This window comes from Mastomys coucha, unplaced genomic scaffold (assembly GCF_008632895.1).
Source record: "Mastomys coucha isolate ucsf_1 unplaced genomic scaffold, UCSF_Mcou_1 pScaffold11, whole genome shotgun sequence".
NCBI classification, from domain to species: Eukaryota; Metazoa; Chordata; class Mammalia; order Rodentia; family Muridae; genus Mastomys; species Mastomys coucha.
In genome coordinates, this window is record NW_022196893.1 from 9,416,872 (window position 1) to 9,441,204 (window position 24,333).

Sequence of the window (24,333 nt, forward strand, 5' to 3'; positions counted from 1 at the left end):
TGGCATATGTCTTTGTTATTAATTTATTTTATGTGCGTGGGTGTATTGCCTGAATGGATGATGTCTGTGTAAGATGTGTGCAGTGCTTGCAAAGGCCAGAATAGGGCGTTCTCTCTGCTGGAACTGGAGATACAGATAGTGGTGAGCCAGCATGTGGGTGCTAGGAATCAAACCCTGATCCCCTAGAAGAGCAGCCAATGCTCTTAACCACTGAGCCGTCTCTCCAGCCCCTGGCATATGTCTTTATTACCAGCAGATATCAATATTACATCAGCTGCTGCACAGAGCCCAGAGGACTTGCCGTCTTGAGTTTATTTATAAGTTAGTTCATTCACAAGACTTTTTCTCCCTGGGGGGGAGGAAAAAACCCCTTCCAGGAGAGGCTAATTACAAACATGTATTAGTGTGATGTAGTTAACTGTGGTTATAATCTGTGCGTCTCTCGTAAGGGTGGTCCCGACTCTCTCAGAAGCATTTTCTTCTTCCTTGATTAAACTTGGAAGAGTGTGTAGTTCCGTGCAGGTTTGGGGGAAAAACTTCCTCTTGTATCTTTAAGCCACAGGGAGGACGGAGCAGGTAAGTCAGGACAGCGTGTCACATGGGAGCTGATCTATGAGCTGGTCAGTCACTCTTCATAAGAGCAAGGGACCCTCCAGTCGTGGAGTCTTGTGGCTGGACCTTGGGGAGAGAACTGAGAACAAAATGAATTTATTTTATGTTAAATGTATTTATGTGTAGTTGTGTGTGTATGAGTACATATACGATGTGTGTACAGGAGCGCTTGGCGATCAAAAGAGGGAGTCGGGTCCCCTGGAAATGAAGTCACAGGGAGTTTGTGAGCCACCTGATGTGCATGCTTGGGACCCCTTGGAGAACAGTAAATGCCCTTAACTGCTGAGCCATCTCTCCAGCCTGAGTCGGTCTTTCTTTTTAAAGCTTTGGGAGGGTTTTAAAACAGAAATAGCTTTGCCGCAGCACCATATCAGAATTAGTTCTGTTAACAGAAGAGTATTCAATATCAATTATACTTTATGAACAAGTGTAATTAAGTGGCAAGTCCCTTCACAGGATATGATGGCAGGCCAGCTTTGACTGGTATTGGGAAATGTCAGATCCGCGTCCCCCGAGGGAGACAAAATCCCTGGCACACTGTGGAGAACATATGGGCTTAGCGTTGAAGCTGGGCCTTGCTCTTACATGACTAGTGGGATTCAAAATCAGCACATTTGTGCCCGAGGGTGGCCCAGCTGTGACCACCGAACCACAGATGCACTTTCTCATTGGTTCTCGGCCTCACTCCTTGAAAGTTACCCACAGGTGTGCTCACCTGAAATCCACAGTGCAGGAAAACTCACAGGAGCACGGTTTGAGGGGCATGTGACTGGAAGCAAGCCAAACTTCCTCAGAAGAGAACCAGAACAATGGCAGGGACACCGCGGAAGTGTGTAAAAGCAAGAGGGCCCGGCAGCAAGACAGGCAAAGGACTGGAAGAGATGATGGAGAAATGGGTGTAATCACAGCACCTGAAGGTAAAGGCAGAAAGACCTGGGGTTCGAGAACAGCCTCGGCTACATCCCAGGTCTGAGGGCGGCCTGAGCCCTGGATGATTCTGGCTCAAAAATAACAAGAAAAAATGGGAACCATAGTGCATTTCTGGTGAGAGTATACATTTTGTGGCTGCTGTGGGTTCCAGGCTCTCTCTTCTACATGGAGAGAGCCTCTCCCTGAGACAGAGACAGAGACAGAGGGAGGAGAGAGAGAGAGAGAGAGAGAGAGAGAGAGAGAGAGAGAGAGAGAAGCCCGAATACCCATCAACAAATGAATAAAGTGTGGCCGGCCCATAGCTATAGCAAATACTATGCTGTCATAAAAAAGAAGTGGGGTTTTGGTATATGCTCCAACATGGATGAATTGTGCAGATGTTATGCCTTAATGTTATGAAAAAGGTTTTGGAGAGGGCTGCACATTGCGAAGAAAACCAATGCTGCTGATCTATTCACTCAGATATGGTTGAAGTAACAACTTTATAGCATATATTAATTCAATTTTCAGAAATGAACAGAGAAGCAAAGGGTGTGGCTCAGAGATAGGATTCATCCTTGGCATGCGCAAAACTTGGATGACTTGATTCTCCTGTGTCTAAGCACCCCCCCCCACACACACACACACAAACACAAAGCTACTCTCAACTGAATGCTGGGTGAAGCCTAGGCTCGGGGGCTAGAGATAAAGGGACCTTCTTTTTTTAAGGTTTATTTATTTATTTATTTATTTTATGTATGAGTACACTGTTGCTCTCTTCAGACACACCAGAAGAGGACATCAGATCCCATTACAGATGGTTGTGAACCATCATCTGGTTGCTGGGAATCAAACTCGGGACCTCTGGAAGAGCAGTCAGTGCTCTTAACCACTGTGGCATCTCTCCAGCCCTCCCCCTTATTTTTAAAAACACGGTCTCTCTCTGAACCTGGAGCTCTGGTTGGCTGGGCTGGTGGCAAGCGAGCCCCAGGGATTCTCCTGTCTCTGTTTCCCCCTTAGACTGGGATTACAGGTGCGTGCTGCAGTCTCTGCTCCCTGAGCCACGGGTCTGAGGAGTCAAACCCGAGTCTTCATGCCTGCACAGCACGCAGGGACGCACTGCTGGGCCGTCCCCACAGACAGTCCTGGTTATGGATGGATTAGCGAGGCTTTGGAGAGCCTAAAAGCAAGCCACACAGTGTGCCTTCCCCAGCTCCTACACGGAGCTCCTGTTGTTCACTTCCTTCCCAGCCCCTTGCCCTCCAAAGCACTGCTTGACTCAGCTGTGTCACCTGTCCCTTCAGTCCAGGCAACACCAAATGCCAAGGTCCCCCTGAGCCAGCTCAACCCAGCACAGCCTCCTGTGCTCGAAGCAGCTCAAGGTCAGCCTGTTGGTGTTAGGCGAGAACTCTGACAGCCACGCCCACTCCAGGCTCCACCCCCTATCCTTTCCCCTCCATCCTATGGGCAGAAGACAAGATGGAGATGGTGAGCCAAGCTGGTGATTGACTTGTGGCCGTCAGTCGGGGGCGGTGAGACACCTCCTGCTGGGGGCTAGGAGGAAGAGAGAAAAAGGCCATGTGTGCCTTACCTCTGGGGTAAAACTCACCCTTCCTTATTCATGTATGGACTGTCAGGAAATGTGGGGTTCATTGGGTGAGAGCAAAGGGCTCTGGCAGGGTCCTAGGCATTGAGCTGAGTGTGCACTTTCCTCTTAGGTGCCCTATGGGGTTGGGGGAGGGATGTCATCCCCTCTAACTCTCATATTAGGAAACTGAGGATTGATGCTGAGTAACATGTCCAAGGCCACACGGTCCATCAAGGCAGGTTCTCATCCTCAGTCTCAGAAACCCCTGCCTCAGAGTCCCTATGTCTTCTCTTCCCCAGATTGCCTCTCCTTCACAGACTCGCTGACTCTCAGCCTGGACATCTTCAAGGCCACTCTCCTCTCTGGCAATGAATGAACCAAGCTTCAGCTTCCTCCATGCAGCATCTAAATCTCTCCCATCCCTCCATGGCCCTTGGCTACCAACACTGCCTTTGACCACAGTAGGTGTTCAACCATTTCTGGGGGATTAACTCATTAACACAGACTTGGGGATCTCGATGTGCTGTTTGCCCTGTATGGGGCTATATATAAATTATAAGATATGGCTCAGTGGTTAAGAGCACTGACTGCTCTTCTGAAGGTCTTGAGTTCAAAGCCCAGCAACCACAGGGTGGCTCACAACCATCTGTAATGGGATCTGACGCCCCCTTCTGGGGTGTCTGAAGACAGCTTCTGTGTACTTACATATAATAAGTAAATAAACCTTAAAAATAAAAAAGGAAAGAAAAGAAGAGAAGAAGAAAGAAAAGAAAAGAAAAGAAAAGAAAAGAAAAGAAAAGAAAAGAAGAGAAGAGAAATCAAGGGAAGACACTGGTAATAGGGCCCCTCCTGTGTGGAGTTGGAGCCATCCCTATAGCAGGACTGACAGCCTCTCTCAAAGTCATTTCTGAAGCAGAGACAAAGGTGGAGTCACCTGGGGGCAGGGCAACAGGCACTGCCTGGCCCCATTAGGCTGGACTGGGAATGTTTATCTCACACACGTGGGCTTCCCCAGATCCAGCCAGTCTGGAAAAAACCTGACAAGGCACGGAGACTGGGCTCTGTCCATAGTTCTGAACTCAATGAACCCTCTCCCACCTGCTCTGTAGCCCGTTCTGAACCTTCAGATGTGGCTGGCTCCTTAGAACCCACTGTGAGCCCCGGGCTGGCTGATGTTTGTGTGTTTGTGTGTTGTTTGTTTGTGCGTTTGTTTGTTTGAAACACACTCTCATGTAGCCCAGACTGCCTTGAATCTGCTGTGTTGCCAACGATGACCTAGAACTTTTGACATCCTGCCTCTCCTTCCTGGGACCCCAGGCATGACCTGGTACCACACCTGTTTGTATACAGTGTTGAGGATTCAACCCAGGACCTTGTGCACTCAGCGTAAGCACACTACCAACCGGGCATGCCCAGGCACCCGAGCAGTTCACCAGGCACCTGCGGTTGGCACTTGGACACTTGCTTCAAAAATCACTCGGTCTTTCACGCCTGCTCTGAGCCTGGCACTATGCCATGGAGAGACCCTGAGGGACATATACAGAGTTAGTCAGCACCTGGACAGGGTGGGCCTATCTACGGAGTGTGGACAAGCACCAGACACACCAGATTTGCTCTCTCGTGAGTAAAATTAACATGTGTGTGAGAAAAGGCATGACTAGGCACAGCTAATGCTTGTCTCTTCCCCTGGGCCTCTGCAGCCCTGTCTGTATGATGCATCCCGCTCCTTCAGACCTCTGCTTGGCTCAAGACCCAGATACGACACCATACCCTACATCAGGGGTCTGGGTTCCTGCTACGCACACGACCCCTCCTCTACAGCTACAGTCTATTGCCACTTGCGCTATATGCCTTGTCCTCCCAAACACGTGTCATCCCCTGTGGGATTGAAGCTCCCTGTTCGGAGCAGGGCTTTGCACCTGGCTCCCCTCAGTGGGATCTAACACAGACTGCACCCATCCTCCCCAGGAGGAGAGCAGTAAAATTGCATTAGTGGATGAGTGGTGGAGGGAGATTGGAGTGGGGTCAGACTGTGCCCGGGGGAAAATGCTACTGGGCAACAAGGCAGCTGGGACCAGTACTCAGAACCAAAAGAAATCAGGGTGAGATTTGGGGGGAGACCAGGCAAGAAGCCAAATGCAGAGCCGGAGAGGCTGGCCCCAGCAAGCCTGCCTCCCCAATGGTGGGTGCCAGGACAGCTGTGCCCAGGGAAAACAGATGTTCTCTGGGCCTGAATGTGGGGCAGAGGGGGAGGGAGGTGGGCAGAGAGGAAGGGGGAGATGGGGGAAGAGCTTCAGCTGGGAAATGGAATGCCTATAGATGTTCTTTTATTATTTAGTATTTCTGTTATTGTAGAAAGTTTCAAATGGGAACAAAATGGGGGTTGGGGGGCCAGTGGCATAATGAATCCACCATGCTGATCCAGCTCCAGCCCCACCCTCTACTCTGCCGTTCTTATTTTATGCCTCCCCTCAGGCCTCTTTGTAACAAAAATTCCAGACATATTCTACCCATAAATATTTCAAAATGTATCTCTCACATATTAGAACATTTCTCAAAAAAAAAAAAAAACCTCAGTACCACTGTCTCTTATAGGGACACTAATGCCATCTAATGCGCCGTCCCCGCTCACATTTTCTGAAAAGCATCTTTTTTAGGGCCCATTGATTTGAATTAAGATCAAACCACTTTTGAGAGCTCAGCTTTCACATCTTTCTTCTTCTCTGATGGTTACAGTTTCCCTTGCCGAGGATACCCGGTCCTCCCTCCTGTATGACTGTCCCAGAGGAGGACTTGATGGATTGAACCTTATGATGTCATTTAACTCCCTGCACTGCTCCCAGTTCCTGTGAACCAGCCTAGGGCTGATCTGACAGAGGGCCAGCTGCCAAGGAAAGTGACATCTGAGCAACCCTGGGCCTCCCACCTGCTCACACCTTGGAAGGATGCCAGCAATGATCCTTAGGATCCATTCTAGAGCTCTGCCCCACCACATGTCTGCCCCAGCCCTTCCATAGGATCCCTACGTCCTGGCCATCAGAGCCTCCAGGGACTGAAGGAACCCACTCCCCTCCTTTTTATATCTATCCCTCAGATCTATCAGGATGAAAGCTGCAGGAAACAGGGCTGACAGGACCCTGAATGTTGGGACAGGGAACAGGGCTGACAGGACCCCTGAATGCTGGGACCACTTAAGGTCAAAGGACAGCAGACACACAAGCGAGGCAGAGTCAGCAGGAGACAAGAGGCTGGAGGACATGGCTTAGTCAGTAAATACTTGCCTTGCAAGAACAAGGGTCTGAGAACAAACCCAGCTCCCCCATAAGAAGTGGTGGTGGCATTTACTTTCCATGATAGTACTGGGAAGGCAGAGACACGAGGATCCCTGGGGCTTTAATGGCCAGCCTGTCTAGCCAATTCAGTGATTTCCAGGTCAGTAAGAGACTCTGTCACACAGACACACATAAAAAGTGATCAGCATCTTAAGAAAAACAGTGAAGGTCATTCTCTGATACACACACATACACATACGCACATACACACATGTACCCACACACATATACCACACACACATACATATACACACGCACACATGTACACACACACGTACACACACATATACCACACACACATGCACACACACGTACACACACACCACATACACATACACATACACATGCATACATACCACACACATGCACACACATGTATACATACGCATGCACACATACCACACACACACACACACATACACACACATATACCACACACACCATACACACACTCCACAGATATATAAATATATACACCACACACATACATACACATACGCACACACACATACACCACACACACATGCACATGTGTACACACACATACACCACACACACATATTATATACACACATCATACACACACTCCACAAATACATAAATATATACACCACACACATACACACACACATACACCATACACACCCACATACACACATACTACCACATATACATACTACACACATATACACCATACACATACACATACACCATACACACCCACACCATACACACATATACACCATACACATATATACCACAGATATTTAAGTACATATATCACACAAACATACACACATGCCACACACACATACACCACACACACACACACAGAATACAATCATTAGGAACTGAAGGACCCACAACAAGCAGATGCAGATCTAACTGGGACTAGGGTGACCTTCCTATGTGGACACTTAGGGCATGGGAGAGAGGAGAGACAGACAGACAGACTGAGCAGAGGACCCTGAAAGGAAAAGTAAGAACAGACAGAGCCTTTGGATTAGCAGGGATGCTGAGCTAGGGACCTGTGGGGAGGAGGAACCGGTGGGGAGGAGGGACTTGTGGGGAGGAGGGACCCGTGTGGAGGAGGGACCTGTGGGGAGGAGGGACCGGTGGGAAGGAGGGACCCGTGGGGAGGAGGGACCAGTGGGGTGGAGGGACCTGTGGGGAGGAGGGAATGGTGGGAAGGAGGGACCCATGAGGAAGAGGGACCCGTGGGGAGGACAGACCCATGGCTATCTCAGCCCTCTCCCAACCTTTTCTGTGAGAATGCGCTTGAGGAGGGTAGGGAGGATGCATGCTGAGCCGCTGTCCATGAAGCTGTTTCCTTGCAGAGCCCCCAACTTAGCTCATGTGGCAGGGAGAGCCAGGATACCTGGGGAAGCCACTCGCCTAATGCACAGAGCCCGAGAAAGGCAAAAGGATGAAGCTCAGGCCTGCAGAGGCTCCTCCACCCTTCAAAACCATCCCATACGGAGAGGCAACTGACGTAGCCCAGGCTACCTCTTACCTTGGCTCTGTCACCAGGCAGGCTGAGCCACACGCCCACGCCTCAGTTTCCTAACCCTAAGAATAGGAATGGTACTGGTTCCTGCATCAAATAGGTGAACTTGAAGTAACTTAGTTCATGTTAAATGCTTAGAATTGGGGGAGGGGGCAGGACTGGGGGTGTGGCTCAGTTGGTAGTACTTGCCTGGTGTGCACAAAGCCCTGGTTTTGACACCCTTACACACACACCAGCTTCACATAAACTGGGCCTAGTGGCACATGCCTAAAATCCTAGCAATAGCCGAAGGGCTGAAGGTTCAAGTCCACCCTCAGCTACAGAGTAAGCTTGCGGCAGGCTCTGATGCATGAGACAAGAGGAAACCACAGAGCCTGGCGGACAGCGGCCTCCCAGTAACCTCTACTGGTGGCTGGTGACCTCTATGTCCACATGGAGACTCGATCCATGTCACCGGGCTGACTCACAGAAGGGATGGTATGGGTGGGAGGGGTGCAGGCCCACTTGGCCCCCTGCTGGCTCCTGGCTGGGGGTGGGGGCTAGTTGGAGAAACTCAGGCCCCTTGTAGCTCTGTCTGTCCTGGCTTGCTTTCTATTGATGTGATAAACACCAAAATCAAAGCACCATGTGGAGAGGGCTTATGTCAGTTCACAGTGCCACAAAACAATCTGAGGGAAGTCAGCACAGGAACTCGAGACACAAACGGAAGCGGAGGCCATGGAGGAACACCGCTGACAGGCCTGCTTCCTCTGGCTGGCTCAGCTGCTTCCCTAATACAGCCCAGGACCACCTGCCCAGAGACGGCACTGCCCACCGTAAGCTAGGTCCTCCTCTGTCAATTAGTCATCCAGGGAAAATGCCCCGCAGATGTGCCCACAGGCCAGTCTGGTGGGGGCAATTTCTCAACTGAGGTTCCCCCTTCCAAGCATGCCATGTTGACAACTAAGATTAGCCCCCAAGCTGCCTCAGGCCACAGCCTCCCTCTGTGCCCCTTGGCGTGGGCCACCTCAGTTGCCCATTCATAGCTCAGCCCACCTATGAGCACCCTCCAGTGTGCAAGCTTGGCTCAGCAGTCCAGGCCATAGATGAAGGGACGGGGGCGTCAAATGAGGCTACGACGGGCAGGGTATCTCACCTTGCCTACTCCTGGTTCCTGCCTCTGGGCTCAAATGAATCCCTCTGTCGCCAAAGATGAGTCCAAAGAAGTTAAGAAGCATCCCCACAGATCTCGGGGGAGTAAGCCACACTCCCCACCCAACCCTAGTGCAGGCCCTGCAGACTCCGCTCCCCTCCCAACCCAGCTATGCTGGGACAATGGAGAAGCAGATGGTGGGAGCTTTCTTTCCCACTACCAAACCCTCAAGATCTGAGGATAACCTGAAAACCTGCTGCAGCTTCTAAGAGGGACCAGAGACAGAACTGTCCTCTCACCACACCTGGTTCCAGACCCAGAGCCCTCCCACTGCCAGCCTCCCCCTCATGTGACATCCACTTTGGAGGGGCTCTGGCAGCTGGATTCTGCACCAGCTCACCAGGAATACAGTAAAGCCCTTTCAGAGACCCAACATGCCAGACACAGATGTGCTGGGAGCATGCTGGCCCTCCCAGGGCAAAGGACCCGTCTAAAGGAATTGTAGAGCCTGGGAGCCTGAGGCAGTACCACTCTAGCTACACAGGAGGCTTCAGCCACAGGCCTCTCCCTCCTGCCCTCTCTCTGAGCCCAGGCCTGACCACTGGGCTCTGCACAGAGCAGGAGAACTCCAGCCTCTCACCCTTACACACTGTGTGATCCCTTCTCTAAAGGCCCTGCCATCCTGGTGGCCTCCCTGGATAAGAGCCAGAGATGTTAAAAGCCATTGTCCTCACCGGGCAGTGGTGGCACATCCCTTTAACCCCAGCACTTGGGAGGCAGAGGCAGGCGGATTTCTGAGTTTGAAGCCAGCCTGGTCTACAAAGTGAGCTCCAGGACAGCCAGGGCTACACAGAGAAACCTTGTCTTGAAAAACAAACAAACAAACAAAAGGCCATTGTCCTCACTTGGCCTCTGCCTTGGCTGTTCAATCCATCCTGTCACCTTTAACTGACACCCAAGGCAAATCCCCAGCTCAGGGTCACCAGGCTGACTTCCCACATACAGTGCCCTGAGGGCAGAGAAAGGAAGCGGGACTCCCAACGTTACAACTGACATAATCATACAGGTACATGTCCCAGCCACGAACACACCCCTGCATGCACCTCATACAGTGCATCACACACACACACACACACACACACACACCCCTCATGGTCCTCATTTACCAAGCCCTCCATCTCCCCACACCAGGCTCTGAGCAATGCACCACATCCCACCACCAAACGTGGCCGTCACCACAGCTCAGAAACCGTGCTCCAGCCAGGAACACTGGCCGTCCATAGCAGGAAGCTGGACAGAGAGCGACTTAAATAAAGGTTTAATTTCTTACAGATCAGGTGTTCGGGAGAACAGCTTTAGATTGTCTTGGTCTTTCCCTCATGGTGCCAAAGTAGCTTCCCCAGCTCCAGCCATCACACTCACATTCCCAGGAGGAAGACAGGGTCTTGGGCTGGGAATGTGCTCCAGAAACCCCTCTATTGGCTTTGCTCAGTTCCGCTGGGTCACATGGTAGCTCCTCACAGTAGAGAAGGCTGGGACAGTCAACCAAAGGTCGGTTGCAAGTGGCACCTGAGCCTGCTGGGCTTCCAAAGTCTAGGTCCGCTGGCCAGCTGAACTGAACCAGAAGCGGCTGAGACCAGTCCCATAGCCGCAGGTCACAGACCCTGCTTTTATCCCAATGACTCTAGTCCCTAAGGAATGACTGAGGCCAGAGCCAGAGACCAGAGTCCAGACAGGGCACATGTCACCCTCAGGAGGGTGAGGACCCCGATCTCCTCCCACACACCAACTCAAGTGTCCCTGCCACCTCTGTGGTGTGACCAGGTGTCTGGGCCCAAGACACCTTCAACACCAAGCAGTGTCCATATCGTGGCCTTTCCTGTCACTCAGAGGCCCTGCCAGGGACCATCCGCCAGTGTGCGCTGGACTGAGAGCCCTCGGGACTGCTTGGGAGGTGGGGGAGTGGTCAGGCAGAAGACCCATCATCCTTTGCGGCAGTTCAGAGCTCAGGACGCTGCCAGCAGCGGACACCAGGGTGTGTCCGGGTAGAGGAGACAATGGAGGGAGCGAAATCTGCAGACAGACCATCAAGGGGAGAGAGTTACCCTCAACCTCGCTGGTCCACGGGCCCTGTCAATGCTCAGCCTGGGCAATTGTGTCACGTGGGGCCACCCTGTGCCTGGCACCTGCAGCATGGCACAATCAAAACATTGGCAGATGAGCCCTGATTTGAGAACCTCGCCTTCCCGACGCCTTGAATGCTGGAGGAGACACCGAGAGCCCCCTAGCTGCCATTCTAGAATCTTCAGGCTCACAAAGAATCTAGCATCAACCAACACGGAGGCTATGGCTTGCATGCCTCCGCTGATGGGCAGCTCACTCCCTTAAAAGGCAGTGCCTTTCCTCTGGGAATTCTGCATTTTTTTCCCTACACTGAGCCAAGTTCTATCTCCTTGAAACAGGACTGTGCTTATCATAGTAGCCCTGACTCCAGGGCTCTTGGAACAGCCATGGGCTCTGGTGCTACAGACGTAGAGTCTGAAGCCCAGAGAGGACAAGACACTTATCTAAGGTCACACAGAAAGTAGCGGACAGAACGCGAAGTTAAGCCCATTCTCCCTGCTCCCAGCCTGTGTGCTCAGCCACCATGACCTGTGGCCCCGCTTTCCCTCCAAGCTCCTCAGTCCCCGCCCTCATCCTACAGTCTCGACCCCACACCCACCTGGAGGGGTCCTCTTCATGGGAGAAGGGGCCGGGTAGCTTGATGATGTTCAGTTTCCCCTCAAAGACACCGTAGCTGAGGGTGACCTGGGGGAAGATGGGAGGGTATTGGGGGATGCTCCCCCAGGGACACCCTGGACCTTTAGAGAGGCCTGGCAATTGAGCCTCTTGTACAATGGAGCCCAGCCCCTCCCAAAGCCACTGCAGCCTGCAGGCATGCTCCTGCCTCAGTCCATTCGCCCCCAGCAGCGATGCTTACCCAGGAGGCTGGTGAGTCCATCTTCCTACAGACTGGGACACCAAGCTCATTAAGAAGGGGTCGTTCCCCTCAGCTGAGTGCAGGGGCTAGCTGGGAGGTTTCCACAGCCCCAGGCAGGCTTTGGCTAGTCCCTCCACCTGGAGCCTGGACTCTACCACGTCAGGAAGACATGGGCCAGAGCCGTCAGCTAAGGAGCAGACACACACCACTGCTAAAGACTGATGGTTTAGTGGCTACCAGGGCTCAAAATCCCCATTCTGGCTACGGCAGATGTGTCACAATGGACTTAGTTTTCTGGGCCTCCGTTTTCCCATCTAATAGAATGGGGATAATATCTGTGATATTATCAGATATTTTCTTTTTTTTTAAGATTTATTTATTTATTTTATATATGTGAGTGCACAGTAGCTGTACAGATGGTTGTGAGCCTTCATGGGGTTGTTGGGAACTGAGTTTTTTAGGACCTCTGCTTGCTTCAGTCGGCCACGCTCACTCAATCCCTGCTTGCTCCAGCCCAAAGATTTATTTATTATTATATATAGGCACACTGTAGCTATCTTCAGATGCGCCAGAAGAGGGCGTTGGATCTCATTACGGGTGGTTGTGAGCCACCATGTGGTTGCTGGGATTTGAACTCAGGACCTTCGGAAGAGCAGTCACTGCTCTTACTGGCTAAGCCATCTTGCCAGCCCCTAGAGATTTTCTTTCTTTCTTTCTCTCTTTCTTTCTTTCTTTCTTTCTTTCTTTCTTTCTTTCTTTCTTTCTTTCTTTCTTTCTTTCTTTCTAGACAGGGGTTTGAACTTCTGATCCTCCTGCTGCTACGTCCAAGTGCTAGGATCAGAGGTCTGCACCACCAGACCTGGTTTCTGAGGATCTAGGGATCAAACTCAGGACTTCACACACACTACATAAGTGCTCTACCCACTAGGCTACATCCAGGCCCTGGAGTTGGCCCCCTGTATCTGCAGCTTCCACATCTGATTCGACCAACCATGGGTTGGAAATATTTCAGTGACATGGGTCTGTGCTGTGCACTTCTTCTCGTTTGTTCCCTAAACACCACAGCGCGACATTTTACTGAGTCTTCTATCCTGTTAGGAATGGAAAATAACCCAGAGCTGATGTAAGGTGTGTGGAGGAGGGCCATGGGCCATGCCAAACATTTGAGGCCCTTCCCACAAGGGACTGCAGCTGAGGGATCCTCAGAGCCTTGGAAGCAGTCCCTGCAGACACCGAGGGGAGCTTGTATGACAACCGGCAGAAACAGAGAGTGAAGAGGGTAAGGCCCCTCACGCTGCCAGGTGTGTCAAAAAGCAATGGCAGCTGTCCTGTTTCTGGCCACCCTACATTTGTCTCCCTTTCCTGGCTTCCGAATGGGTGGGCCCCATACCCTGGTTCCATGCCTAGCCAACCAACTGACTCCAAGTGCTGACCCAACTAGGCCATCAGACCAGGCGATCTGAGGGCTAGCTGGGGGTCAGCAGACCCTCCCTCCAGGGCGACTACAGACCTAGGGTTGAGATCCTGTCCCCCCAAGGCCTGAGTGCCCTGAGGAGAGTATAGATGGGACAGGAGACAGACCCTTCTGAACACAAGGCCCTGCCCGTCCATGTTACTCAGTTTTCTATGAGTTCCTCATGTATACCTCAAATATCTGACTCTGTGGGGGCAAAAAAATCTCAGGCCTTCTGGCCAGGCAGGACTTAAAAGGGAACTCCAGACAGAAGTTGGAAGGGCTACCTGGCTCTTTCTGAAGACTACTCAGGAGGGCAGTGTGGGGGTGGAAGATTCAGAGCTTCAGAACGGAAAGAAGAAACTGTGGTAGGAGTGGGGGTGGGGGATGGGAGGTGGGGGTGGGGTCCTGGGAGCAGCACCCATGCCTGTAAAGTCCTTCTAGACCAGAGAGATAGGAGGCCTGAGCCACTGTCTGGAAGGCGTATGCTCCCTCCCTGTTTTCCCATCAGTACGTGATGGCCAAGCCCCATACATTCAATTTCCGGGTTGATTCTAAGTCTCCCAACCTTCGTCTGGGGAGACCCCCCTCTCCCACCCTGGCCCTCTGCTCTGCAGTTGGCTCACCTGCTCCAGAAGCTCGGCAGCCCCCAGCAGCTGCAGGGTTTCCAGGTGTGAGTGGAAAAGGGGGCTGGGCTGCAGGCGCCGCCCCAGCTTGCACTCGATGATGTAGCCCACAGTGCAGTCATCAGGGAGCCGGATGAGAGACGAAGTGTCCACGAAGCGGGAGCCGCTGAAGGACAGAGCTGGGTGGCGGCCACTGGCCAGGCCTTGCGCACACGCCCCCCCCTCCTCCCAGCAGGACCAGCACACTGCACTAGAGTACTGGACAAGTCTGGAACCTGGGGGGTGGGGGGCTCTCATTCTCCTCCCCTGAGAAATGGGCTGATTACAGCCCTGCCTCCCCTGGGTCCTGGAAGGACTGAGTAGAGAAACAGCGGGAAATACATCCTTTCTTCTCCCTGTTTCCTCTCATTCATTCGCTCATAGATTCGCTGCTGAGCTTGACACCCCCCTGGCACCTTGTACCTCACTAGGGACAAGGACCCAGACATGCATGATAAGAGTGGCCACTCTATGCCTGACACAGATTGGGGTGCTGAAGCTGGGACCAAGTCAGAGGGGCTAGGGGAAAATGTGAATTTCCCAGAGGCAACAGCAGCCTTTCAATGGCATCGACCAGTGTCCCAGGGAACATACCCTGACGATCCAAAGCCATCGGCATCATTTCCTAGGGTGCCTGGCTAGGGGCGGGCACAGGAATCCAGCCTGGGTGCCCCTCAGCTGCACATTTAGATGGGAATGGGTACCACAGAGGTAGGCAGAACACAAGGGGGCACCCTAGTCACAGAGACGACCTCGGGTCACCGTGTGTGCCTGCTCTGGGCTGGCCCCAGGGACACTCTGAAACCCCCTCCTCGGGCAGGGAAGGGCAGACAGGGACAGTGGCCGAGCAGCTGCGTGACCTTGAACCTAGGTAACCTAAGGCTCGTCAACCTCTCCTGAGGGTCCTGCGCATGCCTTCCCTCTTGCTTTGGTCCTCCTGCCGAAGCACAGCCTAAGCTGGGGCAAAGATCCATACAAGCTCATGGCCACTGAGGCCAGCCTGGGAAAGGGCCAGGCTCAGCCACTTCCAGAAGGGCAGTATCTACTCATTCACACTCCCAGATTTCTCTCCTGTGAGGGCCTTACAGGGATGTCTCATAAAATGCCACCTCTTCCAGGAAGCCTTCCTTCCATCTCTGGGGGCTCCTATGTTTGACCCCCATGACATCGACTATCAGAAGGTGAGGAAAGGAATGTCAGGAAGCCCTGCCCCACCGCAGGTGTCCGCCTAGACATTTTCCCACTCTGCTCTTACAATGCCATTGGCCACGATATGTTCAGTTTCGTTTCAGTTGGGGAAACTAAGGCAGAGAGCCCTGAACCACATTCCCTAAAAGTCAACAGAAATGTCTCCCACAGACCTACCTTGCCCTAATGTAACTGAATAAGATGCAATTTCCCCTGGGTACCCTCTTGTTCCTCCCTACCTCAAAGATACCTTGTGCTCACCCCCAACCTCTCACGGACACCACAGCCTCTCTCAGTCACCACAGCCCTTCATACACCATACGCAGTCCCCACGTTCACCACCCCTGGCCTCTGCTTACCTGGCCCATGGCACCATCTTTAAAGCCAGTTGGCGGTTGATGCAGAAGCCAGCACCCCCTGTGGCGAACCAGAATTGCACCAGCTTCTGGAAGAGGATGTCAGAGATGTGGCGTGAGTCCAAGGAACTATGGGGCACCAGCCACACCAGCCACACCGCCCCTTACCCCCAGCCACACCAGCCACACCACCCCTTGACCCCAGCCACACCAGCCACACCACCCCTTGACCCCAGCCACACCAGCTACACCGCCCCTTACCCCAGCCATCATCTCCTGAAGTTCTGTACTTCACACCTCACTAAAAGCCGAAGCCTGGACTTAGCATACCCACTTCACAGATAGGGAGCCGAGGCCCAATGTCACACTGCTAATTATGAGTCCTAAGGCCACAGGGGAGCCCCAAACCCAGCCAGAGTCTGGCTTCCTTGGAGAGGAAGCATTGGGTCTGAGACATTCCAGTCTGTAGGCCCCCCACGGGAGAGAATGGGGTGGTGGGAAGAGGAGACAGGTGTCATTTTACCCCAGGCTTTTGAGGGGAGACCTGGCACCTGATTCCCCAGCTCACAGAGGTGGTCCCGTGCTTCTGGAGTGAAGCCCAAGGATGAGCCCCTTGATGCAGCAATAGGCATGTGACTTAGGCCAGCCAAGCTGAGCCTTTCCCAGAGTGCTCTAGGAAGACCATACGGGAGCGGCCTCTATAATGCCTGAGGAGTGCTATTCCCTGACGCCACCTACACCAAGCCTCAGCTCTCGCTCTGTCTATTCCCAATTCCTGAGGTTGAGAAAAGTTTTCTACAGATGAAAAGCGTGAGGCCACCTCTGGAGTAAAGAGGAGACAGGTTGACATGCTCGTCCCAGTAATCAGCACTCCTTCCGCCATTCTCTGACCTTCCACTGCCCTTGCCTCAGCCCAGGCCTCTCCCTGGATCTCGGGCAAGGACCCTGAATTCACCTTGGGTTCTCCAAGCCTTTTGGAGAACTCTTCTCTTCTGCCATTTCATCTCTCGATCTGACAATGACTCCTCCCCCACACTTAAATCCTTTCTCCAAGTCTACACTGGTGCTTAATAAAAGCATCTTGCATTGGGCTGAGATTTCTCCCGGGATGCTGCTGCAGAAAGACCCCTGGGCAGACAATGAAGAGGCCCAAAGGGCTCCCATCCCCTTGAAGGAGCCAATTCTGGAGCCTAGAATTAAGCCTGGGAGTACAGATGTCCCAGTTCTGTCATCTGACGGCCTTCCTTTCTAATTGACTTCCGCAAATGTCCTTTAGGGAAAGTTTGGGGCTCAAAGAGGCAGTGTGAATGTCTCTTGAGGACCCAGCATCCAGGAAGTACTCAATAATTGCATGCTTTATTAAAACTAACAAGTGTGTGGCTTCCCACCCCTGTGTGATTACAGTAACCACATCACCGAAGGAGCCTCAGCCTTATGCCCGGCCACAGCTGCTGTGCTAAGGACCATACCACAAGCGCAGTGACCAAAGCCCAGACTGAGGTCTTTCACCTCAGAGCACAGAGCAGAAACAGATGCCATGCCAGAGAGACATCTTTGGCCTCTGCTGTCCTACCATGCAGAACTCTATGCTCTGCACTGGCCTGGGCACTCTTATTCTGGAACACTCCAAGACAGAACAAAGAGGAAGGGACATTCCCTTCGGCAGTCATTCAAACAAGAGCATTGTGCCTGTTGTAGTGGTGAGTTTGTTAGTTTCTGTCAGCTTGACACAAATTAGAGACACCTGGGAAAAGAGACGTTCAACTGACACTGCCTCCATCAGATTGGCTTGTAAGCACGTGTGGGAGGCATTTTCTTGATTGGTGAGTAACGTGGGAAGCCCACATAGCCCACTATATTGGCCTCCAGCCCACTATAGGTGGAGCTGCCCCTAGGCTGGTGGTTCTGGGTTGTATAAGAAAGCAGGGTGAGCAAGTCATGGGGAGCAAGCAAGGAAGGAACACCCCTTCATGGGTTCCTGCCTTCTGTTCCTGCTTGAATTCCTGCCTTGACACCCCTCAATGGTGGAATGTGATTGGGATGTATAATCCAAATAAACCCTCTCCTCCCAAAGTCAATTTTGGCCATGGTATTTATGACAGAAAAAGGAGAGAGAGAGAGAGAGAGAGAGAGAGAGAGAGAGAGAGAGAGAGAGAGAACTAGACCAGTGGGGGGTCTGGGGTCTAGATGTACCCAGTCAGGCATTGACCTGGCCCTGCAAGACACAGCTAAGAAATGAATCCCATAATATTCATCCAGTCCCCAGTCCAGGGATGCTGACAGATGGCCCCACCTGACTCTTATGCTCACAATCACCCAGTGAGGAGCAGCTGTTATCACCTGCCCCACAGATGAGACACTGACACCCAAAGAGGTGGATCAGCTTCAATCAGGGTCCATAGGACTCCTATGACAGGGCTGGCCTATGAATCCCAGGAGACATGCTCCAGCCTGGAGTCCTCAGGCCCCGAGATGGGGGGGTGGGGTAGGGTTCAAGCTGGGTAGAGGATGGGGACACCCCTGGGCTCACCTGGCGTGGCATGTGTGTACACACACCCTGAGGCCCAGGAGGATTTAATTAGGGCTCAGTGGCTGATGAGCTACTGCTAATTAAGGCTCCCGTTTCCCTAGAACAGCAGATGGTGGCCTGGGAAGGGAGGGGGAGGTTTCTGCTCCAAGCAGGGTCTCCTGACATGGGGCCCTCCTTCCTTTCTTAACCTTCCCCTGGGGTTACTACCCGAGCTCCAGAAACCAGGTTGTACTGAGGACAGGGAAGAATCATGCAATTAGGAGGACTCAGACAAAACCTCGTTATTCATCTGCTGTAGTAGAGGCACGCCCCAGCTCTCCTGGGTTGGGTTTGTTTTCTAACCTGGCCATCCTAGAACTGTCTCTTGGGGCTGCAGTGGAGTTGGTTCTGGTCCCCCTAGCTCCTGGTGTCCACATTTCAGTGGCTGGACAGTGAAGACATTCAAGGGAGAGAGCCACGTGTTGGGATTGGTCTACAGCTCAGAGCAACCATGACCCATCACCTGGTCCAGCAATACTTGGGGATTTTTCTGGCTTAGACACAGAGTCCATCTATGGCCCAGGCTGACCTGGGAATCCACTATGTAACTCAGGCTGTCCTTGAACCAGTAACAGCTGCTTCAGTGTCCCCAAGTGGTAGGATTACTGGCATTATTGCATTACACAATGCCCGAGTTCAATGGTGTTGGAAATCAAACCTATGGCTTTGTGATGTTAGGCAAGCATTCTGCCAACTAAGCTCCAGTCCCAGCCTAGGATCGTGGTGTTTTAAGATCCTGTACAAATCCATGGTGATTCCAGGTGACTGGGAGTTTGGTCATAGAGTCAGGAAAGCCCAGTGGTCAGAGGCCCCCTTGCCAAGCCAGGGCTCTTTGATGGTCCAGGCCTTACTATATAACCAAGACCTGCCTCCAGGCTCTGCCCCTAGTATCAGCACACACACACACACACACACACACAAACCAACTGTAAAAGGGAGAAGGGACAGACCGTGCGGTTTTTTGATTGCAGCTCAGAAGCATGGATGGGCCGGTTCAGGCTGGGCTTGCCCACATAGACATCACGGTCCTGCGGGAATGTTTTCAACAGCTGCAGCAGAGCCTTGGGGTTCACATAGTTGTCATCATCCACATGGCAGAACCACCTGTGGGGATGGGGCCACAGTGAACTTGGGGAAATACTGTGTTCCTGGGTCCCCACAGTCAACAGCTAATAGCTACGAGTCAGGGAGCTGTTGGGGACCCCCCCCAAGCCTCAGAGCAAGAGGGGAGACATCCACGCTACCTGAAGAATGAAGCTTCAAGGCAGTAGCATCCTTTAGGCACAAGGTCAAAAACTCCTAGAGACTGCCTTCCGGATTTATTCTTCTTACACATTTAAGCACAGTAAAACGTTGGAGAAAGGTTATCAGGTGACAGTTATTGCAACAAGGCTTTAGGCCTAGCAACATAGAAACTCCCTAGCAAAGTAAAGAAGCTTCACAATAAGAATGAATTCTATTGGTTGATAAACAGAGCCCAGGGCTAGGGCCTAGAGGAAGGCTCTGTGATAAGCATAAGGGTAGATTCTATTGGTGGAGGACGCACAGTGCCTGGGGCCTCTTACACAGGGATGAGTTCTGTTCACTCAGACACATAAGGCCCAGGATCAGTGCCTAAACAATTCTGAGGATACTGGAGGGACTCGGTGGAGGCTGGCTCCTAACAGAACAGCAGAGGATCGTGTATGACCACTTTCACCGGCATTCCAGGTGACCAGGTGACAAGATGTCTTTCGTTCCTTCCATTGAAGAACATAGGATCACAACAGTTCTGGTTCTGCCCATGCTAATTCTAAGCCAGTGGTCCTCAACCTTCCTAACTCTGCATGGCTTTGCACAGCTCCTCATGTCCTGGTGATCCCCTCCCACAAAATTATTTTGTTGCCAATTCATAACTGTAATGTTACTACTGTTTACGAATCGTAATGTAAATAGCTGTGTTTTCCCAATAGTCTTAGGCGACCCCTGTGAAAGGCTGGTTAAAGGAGTCCCTACCCATAGGTTGAGAATCTCTGCTCTAAGCTCTCTCTGTGCTTTCTGCTGGCAGCTACTATTTGAATCCCGTGGTTTGGGCCAGGCAGCATGCTGTGTACCCTCACAGATATCGACAGAAGAGATGAAGACAGAGACTTCAAGACCAACAGCCAGGATTTAACTTCAGGTGGCCCACCTCTCTGTCTGCTAGGTAGGAAAGGGTGAGTCCAACCCCAGAAGGCCCCAGGATCCCTTCACTGGCCCAGGTCCCTCCATTGTGTGTGGGGGGAGGGGGTGCTGAAGGGGATGTGTCAATGTATATTCAGGTACAGATGTATGTGCTTGCATGCAAAGGCCGGAGGCAACCGAGGGTGGTGTTTCTCTTGTTATCATCCACCTTGCTTTTGGAGACAGGATCTCTCACTGGGACCAGGACATACATGATGGTTAGGCAGCAAGCCCCAGGAACCAGTCCATCTCCACCTCCTATCACTAGGGTTGGAATCATGTCACATGCTTTTAGAGTCGGTATTGGGTATCGAACTTAGATCCCTACACTTGCACAGCTAGGACTTTACCCATCCATCCTTAGCCCCACCACTCCACTTTGGGGGAGGTTGTTTGTTTGTTTGTTTTGCTTTGTTTTGTTTTAGATTTATTTATTTTTCCTTCACGTGCATTGGTGTTTTGCCTGCACGTATGTGAAGGTGTCAGATCTTGGAGTTACTGACAGGTATGAGCTGCCATGTGGTTGCTGGGAATCGAACCTGGATCCTCTGGGAAGAGCAGCCAGTGCTCTTAACAGCTGAACCATCTCTCCAGCCCATATCCCCTGCTCCCCACCCACTTTTGTTTGGTTGGGTTTTTTTTAATTTTTCTTTTTACACCACTCCACTTTTTTGACACAACACTCAATTCAAAAGCTGGCCAGAGACCAGAGAGATGACTCTGGCACCTACCAGAAATATGACGGAAAGATAGAACTCCCGGAAGTTGTCCTCTGACCTTCACACAGTGCATGGCATGTATACACCCACACATGGATACAAACACACAGGTCAATATTTAAATGTAATTTAAGAAATAAGCAGGCATGGGGGCTCATGCCTTTAGTGCCAGCATTTGGGAGGCAGAAGCAGGCAGATCTCTGTGAGTTCAAGGCCAGCCTGGTCTACTAAGTAGTGCCAGGACACTTACGGCTATATAATGTGACCCTGTGGGGGCAGGGGGGAGAGTAAAAAGATAGCCTGAGGCAAAAGTCACTCCTGTCCCCATGACCTAGCCACACTTACCCGAGGCCACTGACCAAGAAGGCATCGAACTCTGCAGCCATCTTGCAGGACAGAGCAGGATGACTGTGCTCTGCAGAACAGTTGGTGACCACGAGATGCTGGCCTGGAGATGAGAAGCAGTCAGGTGACCTGTCCAGCCCCTCCCTAATAATGCTGATGCCCTCCCCTTAATATAGGATATATAGGATGAGGCTAGACCCCAGAGAACCTGGAAGGCTCATCCCTTCCCAGGGAAATTGAGGCAGCAGACTGAATGGGAGGCCAGGTGTTCAGGGCCTTGTCCAGTAGTCTCTTACACACCAACTTTGTTCCTGGGCACAAAGTTGTCAGTCCCCAATGCCAGAGACAGGAGACCTCATTCCTAGGGACCCCAAGGCCTAATGACAGCCACCCAGCCTTTCCTGCCAACAGTAGAGCGCTACCTCCCCAGCCAGGCAGTCACCTAGTCTCTCCTGGAGGTGTTCATCTGGGCTGTCAGTGAAGATGAATGTCTGTGGGGAGAAGGAGGCATCAGGATAGGTTAATGGAGGGAAGCCCCCAATCCACAGACCACCCAAGCCATGCCCTAGATTAACCCACACAAGGGGGGACATGGCAGACTTCTGTCCTCCACCCTCAAACATACGCTCCCCATGCACGCATACAACTAAGCTGTCAAGGAGACACAACTCCAGGGTGAAAGAACACAGCTGCATCTGCTCTTGAGAGCCTCTTAGCCGACTCACCCCTCGTCCACACGCCTTGTCACAGCCACACTGGGCCTCTGTGCTGCTGGCTAAGGTGTTTTCACCTTGACACAAGTTAGAGCCATCTGGGAAGGGAGACCCTCAACTGAGAAAATCTCTCTAACGGAATAGCCTGCAGGCAAGACTGTAAGGCATATGTTTATTAAAAACTGATGTGAGAGAGCCCAGCCCACTATGGGCGGTGCCACACCTAGGCAGGTGGTCCTGGGTTGTATTAGAAAGCAGGCTGAGCAAGCCACAGGGTGCAAGCCAGTAAAGCAGTACCCCTCAGCGGCCTCTGCTTCAGTGCCTGCCTCTGGGTGCCTGCCTCTGAGTGCCTACATTGAGTTCCTTCATTATGGACTGAAACCTGAGAACCCAAACAAACCCTTTTCTCCCCAAGTTTCTTCTGGTCCTTCTGTTTACCACAGCATAGAAAGCAAAGAAAGCCCTTGAACCCTATTCGCAAGAGTATACAGACTGCAGGACTTGCCCCACCCAAACCCTCAGACACCGCACAATACAGCCACAAGGCCTTGTGCAGTGCAGAGATCCCCCAGCACGTCAGAAACCCGACACACTGGCACAATCCTGCTTTCTCAGACTGGGCATGCGCCAAGACCGTCACTCACGCCACCTCCCCAGTGACCTTCTAAAGATGAGGCTGAGCTGGGATTCCAATCCAAGGGCTGTTTCTTATTTTGTTTATTTGTTGAAACAAGGTCTCACACCATAGATCAAGCTTGCCTGGAACTCAACTGTGTAATCCCGAACTGGCCTGGAGCTGGTGGCAATCCTCTTGTGTTGGATTCTTGTGTGCTGGGATTATAGGTGTGACCTGGTGGGACTGGGACATTTCTTGCCACCCTTAGGTGGGTGAGGATCAAACTCTTAGTCAACCACATACCAACTCTGTACCAGGCAGCTCCAATGCTCCAGAATCTGCCTGTGGGCAAGACAGAGTCACAGCAGGAAGGTAATATGTCACCCTGACCCAGAGCTAGCACAGGACATGCAGAGCTCGCCAACTGCCTGTGGTGGCCCTCATAGACTCCTGTGTTTGAATGGTTGGCCCATAGGGAGTGTGTGGCCTTGATGGAGGAAGTGTGTGAGTGTAGAGGCAGGCTTTGAGGGCTTATATACTTGAGCTACTCCCAGTGTGACGCACAGTCTCCATCTTCTGCCTGTGGATCACGATGTAGGCGTCTTGGCTCCTCCAGCACCATGTCTGCCTGCACGCTGCCATGCTACCTGCCTTGGTGATAATAGACTAAACCTCTAAAACTGTAAGCCAGCCCCAATTAGATGTTTGCCTTTCTAAGAGTTGCAGTGGTCATGGTGTCTCTTCACAGCACTAAAACCCTGTCTAAGACACCACCTTTACAGCATTCATCTTGAAAACCTTTAGTGATGTCCCTGACCCTTGGAACAAATCTGAACCACTCCGAAGTGAGGTATGAGGAAACCATGTCCCCATGTTCAAGGCTCCTGGAATCCCCATCCTCCACTGGATCTACACCTCTGTAAACTCCTAGACCAGGGCTCCCGCCAGTGATCTTCCTTGCTCACCCACAATGTCTTCCCACCACAAACCAGCCAGCTCTCCCAGACCAAAACAGCCCTGTCCTGAGCCTCAGTTTACCCATCTGTAAAGGAAGAGAGAGCAGCAGCTGTAACATGTAAAACAAGGAAGAGTGGGCAGAGAGGAAGGGTTGATGGGAAGGGAAGGCAACTGCACTTACTCTCACAGGAGGCCAGGGCAGGGGTGGGGCACAGGGAGGGCTCGGCCAAGACGGAACCAGCCTGCTTTCCCAAGACCCACGACCACAAGCTTACTTCAGAGCCACTGTTGTCTGTCTTGATCCTAGACCTACTGCCCTTTCAGACCTATATAGATAGCACCTGTACCCACCTGTCAACACTATCCCCATTTCCCTTAGGATACACGTGGAGAGATGGCTCAGCACTTAAGAGCACTGGCTGTGCCGGGCGGTGGTGGAGCACGCCTTTAATCCCAGCACTTGGGAGGCAGAGGCAGGCGGATTTCTGAG

The 24,333-nt window shown here is 52.1% G+C and overlaps 1 protein-coding gene across 4 annotated transcripts in view; it reads right to left on the reverse strand.

The window, feature by feature from the left end:
• Positions 1-222: 222 nt before the first annotated feature.
• The window catches only part of Mfng (MFNG O-fucosylpeptide 3-beta-N-acetylglucosaminyltransferase), a 28,264-nt gene continuing 4,153 nt past the window's right edge, over positions 223-24,333 (reverse strand). The window contains exons 2-9 of one of the 4 annotated variants that reach the window (XR_004112669.1): positions 22,000-22,048; positions 21,558-21,660; positions 19,242-19,395; positions 15,726-15,808; positions 14,140-14,305; positions 11,803-11,888; positions 1,328-1,484; positions 223-691 (exon numbers count right to left, since the gene is read on the reverse strand). Coding sequence is in view for 2 of the 4 variants with exons in the window: in XM_031348802.1 (XP_031204662.1) it covers positions 622-691; positions 11,803-11,888; positions 14,140-14,305; positions 15,726-15,811; positions 19,242-19,395; positions 21,558-21,660; positions 22,000-22,048 (714 nt within the window). In the remaining 2 variants the exon portion in view is untranslated. Of the gene's footprint in view, positions 692-1,327; positions 1,485-10,381; positions 11,154-11,802; positions 11,889-14,139; positions 14,306-15,725; positions 15,812-19,241; positions 19,396-21,557; positions 21,661-21,999; positions 22,049-24,333 lie in introns of those variants that run through there. The other 3 variants (XR_004112663.1, XM_031348802.1, XM_031348807.1) reach the window with 3 other exon arrangements.